We start from the raw sequence: 7,806 nt of genomic DNA on the forward strand, positions 1-7,806 counted from the left end.
CCCTGCAGCTCCAGAGGAACTGGAGGAGGAGCGACAGAGGAGGAGGAGAGCAGCAGAGGAGGTCAAGGTCAAAGACGAACCTCAGGAGATCGAGGTGCAGAAGGAGAATTCTGCCAGCCTCGATGGGCAGGGCATTCGAACACAAGGCTTGGAGCAACAGGAAGAGGAGGAAAAGGAGCATGAGGGAAAGAAGAACTCCCCAACCCTCTTCTATCAGCAACCAGGCTGTGTATCTAAACTGTGCACATTCCGGGATGTCAACAAGGATGTTGACAAAGAAACTGTGAAGCCAGAGGATAAGGAGAGTCTCCATGTGAGGCAAAATGGCAGCCCCATCGGCACCCCTATTGCCACAACCACAGTGACATCATCCTCCCCCACTCACAATACCTCAGTAGCAACAACCCCCTCCATGGTGACCACTAATGACACTACACACATCCCTCCCCAGGTCTCAGCTTCTTTATCCGTCCCGTGCCTGCCAGCCCAGCGTGAAAGCCCAGGGAACACTCCTCCAACCTCATCCCCTGCTCCATCTCCACACCTCTCATTCCAAGCCAACGACCAGCTGCTCAGAGTCCTCACAGAGAGGAGCGGACACTGGTTCAGTCTGCTCCCTCGCAACCCCTGTGACCTCGCTTCCATCACCACAACTCCTCCAGGAGTGCCCCGTGTGTCTCCCCAGGCGTCCTCCACCCCAGCCAGGCCCAGATCCCCACCTCCATCCCCAGCACTGCCTCTCACCCCTTCAGCTGCCTCAGCGTCCGCCAGCCCGCACCACCCAGCTGGCCTCCTCAACTACCCACTATCAGCCCTGCAGGTGAGGCTGCTGGCTGGACGCAAATAGAGATAGCTGTGTTCTGTACAGTTATTTTTGCCATGTATCACATTACCTTAATTGTAGCTGTTTTGCTCTCCTCTAACTCCACCTCACTCACCCTTTTGTTTTTCCTCGTTTATCCCCAGGTGAAGACAGGTGGTTCATTGCTAGGAATTTCTTTCGGAAGCTGGCCCAGTGGCATCATGAGTCCCAGCCTGCCTCTGTGCAGCAGCCCCAGCCCCATGCTGGGTCACTCTCTGGAGGGCAACACAGCCGCAAGTGTCTCCAGTAAGAGTGAATCTCCTTTACCTCGCATTGAGAAAACCTTATCCATGCCCTCTCCTACCCTGGAGATGCCCAAATCCCTGGACCATCCCACACCTCGGCCTATTCCAGACGGTGAGTGACAAAAAATAAATACAAGTAGAAGCCATAATCAACCCCCATTGTTTAATTGAAAAGAATTCACCTGCCTGAAAAGATTTCACTTGCTTGAATAATCCAAGATAATTGGATTGGGGAACGTTCTGCTCGGCTGTACGCAATTTCATTTGGGTATAACATAACTGAATGAAGCAGCTTTTTACAGTGATGTATGTTCAGTGTCTTCTAGCTTACATGCCTGTTTGTGCTCATTGTCTCAGAGATGCTGACAGGGTGGTGGCGGGTGTCTGACATCGAGCAGCTGAGGGCTTTAGTCAGTGCTCTCCACAGCCGAGGCATCAGAGAGAAGGGCCTCCAGAGGCAGATGCAGAAATACACAGAGATCATCCCCCAGGTCTGCACAAAACACAAAGACGGTGAGTGTTTCAACACTTCCTCTGAGCACGTAATCGCTGTATTTTTCTTAAAATCATAGTATGATATACAGATTTGGTGTGCTGCCATTCAGCTTTCAAAGCATGATCCCTGAATACACTGCAAAGACAGTGTTACTTATGATTGAATTTCACGAATATCTGTGCTTGTTTGGCTACCTTGCTCATGTGTTTACCTACATCAGTGAGTGTGTTTGTGTGTTTTTTCGAGGCTGACTGATATCTTTCATGTTGTCCATCTAGCGGCCATGATCGAGCTGCATGAGCTGGAGGAGAGCCAGGTCAGTGTGGAGTCAGTGCGGGGCTGGTGTGTTGAGGAGCAGGCGATGGAGATGGACATTGCTGTGCTGCAGCAGGTAGAGGAATTGGAAAGGAAAGTCACTGCAGCCAGCCTGCAGGTCAAGGTAAAATACTAACACAAGAACACACCCTGAAGATTTTCTTAGTAGTGTGAAAAAAACATGCAGAAAAGACCAAACAGCTGACTTCCCCTCCCAGGGCTGGACATTTCCGGACCCTCAGTCTGAGCGAGAGGACCTGGTGTATTACGAACACAAGCCTCCCACCAAATCGACGCCAGCGTCAGTAAATTCAGGAGACAAGGAGCATCCAGAGGAGCGGGTGGAGAAGGGCGGGGTGATGCGTCATCCGGACAACCCGCTGGACATAGCAGTGACACGTCTGGCTGATCTGGAGCGCAACATCGAGAGAAGGTACCTGAGGAGCCCCTTAGGTACCACCATTCAGATCAGGCTGGATAATGTGGGTACGGTCACTGTCCCTGCCCCCGCCCCATCCACTAGTGCTGACAGGGAAGGGTAGGTCATTTCTCCAACCGAAGCTCCCCACTCTCCCACTAAGACCCTTTTCTCTCTCTGTGTTTGCTTTATGTTTTCCATATATCTCAAAAAGTGAGGGTCTTTGTTGCTTTCACAGCAGATTTTTGTGGTGGCTTGTTGCATTTTTGTTTGTTTCTTTGATCTTGTGCAGTTTTTTTGGGGTCGAGGGGGACTCCTCTCAGATTCATTTCCTGTATCGGCATTGTTTACTGATTTACTGGTTTGTTTGTTTTCTGCAGTCATCTGCATGGTGTTGTGCATCAGTAACCTTGGTTATGGGCATACTCATGGCTCCCACTATACAGCATACACTTACACAGGTTTTACTCCTTCCCTCTTTCTGCATGAATGTCCCCTGAACATAACAAAATCGGTGTTTACCTGGTGCCCTGCCACCCCAAAATCCTCATGCCTATCTCTGCACAGCTGGAGCTCTTTCTGGTTGGTTGAGCGGATACAGTTAACTGCTTTGTGTGTGTGTGCAAATCCGCCCAAATATTCACATATGTGTACATTTTTGTCACCTTCCCATCATTCCTCATTGTCTTCTCCCAGCGGTGAGGAGGAGGTGGCTCATGGTATGAAGGTGTGGAGGAAGGCCCTGACTGAAGTGCGCAGTGCTGCCCAGTTGGCCATGTGTATCCAGCAACTGCAGAAATCTATTGCTTGGGAGAGGTCCATCATGAAAGTGGTGAGCAGCAAGTAGTATAAATCTACATCATATCTCCACCCCACTAATTAAAAACAAACTCTATTCAGGAAATGTACACCTGTTTTTAATGGATGCTTCTTTTTTTTTCAGTACTGTCAGATGTGTAGGAAAGGAGATAACGAGGACCTCCTCCTGCTGTGTGATGGCTGTGACAAAGGCTGCCACACTTACTGCCACAAACCCAAGATCACCAGTATCCCAGAGGGAGACTGGTACTGCCCAGCCTGCATATCGAAGGTATCAGATCCAATTATAATGTCTCTGTAATTTCAAAGTTTAGGAAAATATTCACACCACAACATTTAAGGCATTTTCCAATTTTGGTATTTAACAGCCAAAACAGACATTTTTTTATTAAAACTGTTGATGGGTTTACTTTAATTCAACCATTTTCATGCTTTCAAAGAATTGTGGAGAGTAGAGAGAGACCAAATACTGTAATGGCAACATCACCGGTCCTTCAAACTGGGGGCCAGCGACGTTGCCATTACAGTATTTGGTATACATTTCCCCTCACCTTTTATTGTCTGCAGCATAGATCTAGCCTTTGTCCTATAAAATGACAATAAAACTTTCCATTCATATTCATACTAATAAAATTCTATGAAGCTGGAAAACACAGAATGTTTTTATGTAGATGTGGTCAGGGAAGAAACTAATTAATATTGGTGGTGTAAGATATGACAAATTGACCTAATAGTTTGGAAAAGGCCAGTATTAGTACAATAAATTGGTCGAAGTGGACACTATACTATTAGTTTTAATTGCACCAGAGCTCAGAAAATGCATTGTTTACTCTCTGCAGGCAAGTGGTCCATCTCCCAAAAGCAAAAAACCTCCAAGCAAACAAGTAGCATCCAGTGGAGGAGGTGGTAAGAAAGGTGGAGAGGTAAAGAAGAATGGGAAGCAGGCAGGTAACGGGGAAGTGTCGGAGGATGACCCGGCCAGCGCCAGCAGCACACCCAAGAAAGGAGCAAAAGACACCAGCAGGAAGAGGAAACCCGAGGAGAGCTCACCTGCTCTGCCAGCAGCCAATCAGGAGAGCCCTGTGTGTGTGAAGCGAGCCAAGACAGCTAGAGACAACAACAGGGACCTGGGATTATGCAGGTACGTGCCCCTGACTTGCTCATACTTGTCTTTTTTGTTGAATTCTTTTCATTTCTTTATCTCCCTCTTTCAAACTGTTTTACAGTAGCTGCCATTTACTGTAGGACTGAATCAAGCAGCCGCAGGGAGCTGATGTGTTTTCACTTTATCTGTATGTAAGAATCTTTTGTGATTTAACACTGACATTTAAGATCCTCTTTTTTGCCTTTTCTACCAACATTAAAATATTTTTTCAGCACAAAGTCTATAACTATAAGGCTGAGTTTTTTTGGCTAGTATAAAAACACAGACACCATTAAAGACTTCCAGAGCTTTTTTGTTGAAATTTAGCTGCCTACTGCGGCCCAAAATGTGAACCAAAACAGCAAAGTTTTGGGCTGTAAAACCAACAACAAACAATGAGCTGAAATATGCTACCAACGCTCTGTAGAGCTGAAGGAAACTGCAGTCTGTTGATAATTATCTGTATGTTTATTTTCATGAGTAACATATTTGATTCTTCGTTAATATAAAAAATTTCAAATATTGATTACAGCTTCTTTAAAGGACAGCTGTCCAACAAATGAAGTTCTTGTCTAACCATGTGTGTGTGTGTGTGTGTGTGTGTGTGTGTATTTGTGTGTGTGTTCAACAGGGTACTCCTTGCTGAGTTGGAGCGGCATCAGGATGCATGGCCTTTTCTCACACCTGTCAACCTGAAATCGGTCCCTGGCTACAGGAAGGTTATCAAGAAACCGATGGACTTCTCCACCATACGTGAGAAGCTTGTGAGCAGCCAGTAAGTTCCTGTCACTTCTTTTTGTTCTTTTTCTACTGAATGCCTTCAAGGCCCTTGAACTGAATTTAAAGTCAGTTTTAGTTACACCACAGTATGTGATGTATCAGCTGTATGTAAGTTGTACTTTCTCACCTTAAGACCTTTTTTTTTCATTTCAGGTATCAAAACCTGGAGACGTTCATCATTGATGTCAACTTGGTCTTTGATAACTGCGAAAAATTCAATGAAGACAATTCAGACATTGGTCGAGCTGGTCATAACATGAGGAAGTTCTTTGAGAAACGCTGGACTGAGCTTCTGAAACAAACAAACTAAAAGTCTGTTCAGATTCTTCCCATAAACCCATTCAACTTTTCATATCGGAGCACCAGGTTTTACTTTTATTTTTATTTTCTGATGGAGAATGTGGCTTTGCAGGATGGAAGAAGTCAAATCTTCATTAAGGAACCCATGGTCTGCTATAGAGAGATGTCACCTTGATAAAAAAAAAGCCGTTACATGAGGTGAGCTGGATTTTATTACAACAGGGATAAAAGCCCCAAAGAGTCCCAGTGAAATGGGGTGTTGTAGTGCAATACCATTCCCTGTCTCAGAACACTGCACTGAATAAATCCTCAACTGTCACTGTCTGCGCTAGAATACTTTCCACTACTTGTAAATAGCCTTTTGTTATTTAATCGTATTATAGTGAATGTATTTAATTTTGTAATAATTATTTATGAATCAAGGTCCACTTCATTTTCTATGAAAAGGAAGAATCAGCTGAACTGCTTTGAATTAAAAAAAGGAATGTGTCTTTGTGTTATAATTTTTCTCCCAAATATCAAACAAAGCCAAGAAAAAAAAAACCTGAAACTGTTTACACTGTTCAGTACTTTGGGGCATCAGAGGACTGTATTCATTTGTTCAAACTGTAAAACTGCATTTATTTACAGGAACGGCAGAGGAACAGTTAGACAATGGTGATTCATGTGTATATACTGTTTATTAATGTCAATATTATGTCTTGTTTGGAACGACGTGTAAAAATTGTTTAAGAATATTAAGATATTGTTTATGCCTTAGAATGATTGTAGCATTCTATTTTAGTGAACGTGATGAAAACATTATCATAAATATTGTTTGTACAGTATATACATATCCTCTGCAAACACTGTGGTATCCTTAATCTTGGTAGTGCCTACCCTTCCAACAGGGGCATGTAGGGGATGTTATTGTTTTTAGTTTTCATTCTTACGACAGCATTATTTTTTTAATATGATTTCAATCCAACAAGGCCTCCAAAGTTGGACAGTGACACAGAAATCATTCCTCACCATAGCAGATAAAAAAAAAGGAACAACAAGCATTCAGTTATGCTTCCATGATGCATTTCCTCGTAATCTGCCACAATACAGAGGACCTAAGGCCATTTGTAACCACTGTGTTGAACCTTGCTGTGTGTTGTGGCCTGATGGAGGCAGCTAGATTTTTTTGTATCCAAGTCAAGAGTACTTGAAGTTACTTTATTTAAGATATTGTGGAATAAAAGTATCATTCTTTTGTAGGAGCTTTATTTTTCACTAGTGTGTGGCACGGACCTATTAAAAGGATGTTTTTCAACGTAAATGTCTTAAACTTGTTTCATTTCAATTCCATCCTACAGAGCTGATTTTGAGAAAAGGTGTTGTGGTAGATCGATGGATTAATCACTTTTGTTCACTCAAATTAGAAATCATGTATGCATTTATGACCATAATCTGATTCTGAATTCAGTTTCACATGGGGGGAGGTCTTTTCAAGCTTAACAGTCGAAAGTTCATAGAAAGTTTATCCAATACCTAAGTCTGGTGCCAAAACACAAATGTCAAAAATTTATATATCTTTAAATGTGCATTAAAATTATGCAAATTTAAAAAAAGGAAGTTGTTAAGTTAATGAATTACAAAAACATTAATTTCATAAGGATGCTTGGAGCTTAAAATTCTTAAAATTAGATTGATTTAAAGCAGAAAGTTGAAAATTTAGTTCTCTTTCCTTTTGGAAGTAGTCGCAATTAACACACATTTGGGAATTTTAAAATATGGATGACAAAGTTTTAAACTCCAAGTGCAAGCAGAAGTACGACAGAATGGAAATGTGCTCAATCAGTTTGACAAATACAGATGGCAAAAATGGCAAGTTCCTATTTTCCAGATCTCAGATAGTAATTTATTTCTGTTGAATGCAAACCTTAAAGAACCTCAAAGTTTTCACAACTACAAAAATGCATGAAGTCAATTGTGGAAGAACTAATTAGACCATTTACTCAAGTAAAAGTAGCAGTACCACACTGGAAAATTATCCATTGCAAGTCTGATGTCATTCAGGTGAAATTACATCAGTATTGGATTCAGATTGGCTTCTGTCAGTGTTTCACATTTGATGCGTCAACATGTAAGCAGCATTACACATTCATCATATTTTTTGTCTGTAGCTCTGTGTTAACCTGAAAAGTAAAATAAGGCTGTAAAATAAATGTAGTGGAGAAAATCAAAATGCAATATTTCCCACTGAAGTGTAGTCCTTGCCCATGTGAAATGGTCACATGGTGGATTCACAGATACAATATCACTATCTGCCTGACAATGAGCACACCAAATATGCCTACTAAACACATACAGTGATGAATTATAGGTGCTAAGAGCCCAACAGTATTCATAAGAAGTGTAATTATAAAATATTACACATGAAACATTTTCCAATGGATTCCA

General features: G+C 42.5%; 1 protein-coding gene across 8 annotated transcripts in view; it reads left to right on the forward strand.

The window, feature by feature from the left end:
* The window catches only part of baz2ba (bromodomain adjacent to zinc finger domain, 2Ba), a 63,985-nt gene extending 57,303 nt beyond the window's left edge, over nucleotides 1–6,682 (forward strand). For 4 of the 8 annotated variants that reach the window (XM_046032196.1, XM_046032197.1, XM_046032198.1 and 1 more), the window contains 10 exons: nucleotides 9–820; nucleotides 967–1,219; nucleotides 1,465–1,620; nucleotides 1,882–2,042; nucleotides 2,137–2,456; nucleotides 3,033–3,168; nucleotides 3,280–3,426; nucleotides 3,995–4,296; nucleotides 4,931–5,074; nucleotides 5,233–6,682. In XM_046032196.1, coding sequence (XP_045888152.1) covers nucleotides 9–820; nucleotides 967–1,219; nucleotides 1,465–1,620; nucleotides 1,882–2,042; nucleotides 2,137–2,456; nucleotides 3,033–3,168; nucleotides 3,280–3,426; nucleotides 3,995–4,296; nucleotides 4,931–5,074; nucleotides 5,233–5,389 — 2,588 coding nt within the window. In that variant the 3' untranslated portion in view covers nucleotides 5,390–6,682. The remainder of the gene's footprint in view (nucleotides 1–8; nucleotides 821–966; nucleotides 1,220–1,464; nucleotides 1,621–1,881; nucleotides 2,043–2,136; nucleotides 2,457–3,032; nucleotides 3,169–3,279; nucleotides 3,427–3,994; nucleotides 4,297–4,930; nucleotides 5,075–5,232) is intronic. The other 4 variants (XM_046032199.1, XM_046032203.1, XM_046032201.1 and 1 more) reach the window with 1 other exon arrangement.
* Nucleotides 6,683–7,806: the final 1,124 nt, after the last annotated feature.

Source organism: Micropterus dolomieu, linkage group LG20 (assembly GCF_021292245.1).
Source record: "Micropterus dolomieu isolate WLL.071019.BEF.003 ecotype Adirondacks linkage group LG20, ASM2129224v1, whole genome shotgun sequence".
NCBI lineage: Eukaryota > Metazoa > Chordata > Actinopteri > Centrarchiformes > Centrarchidae > Micropterus > Micropterus dolomieu.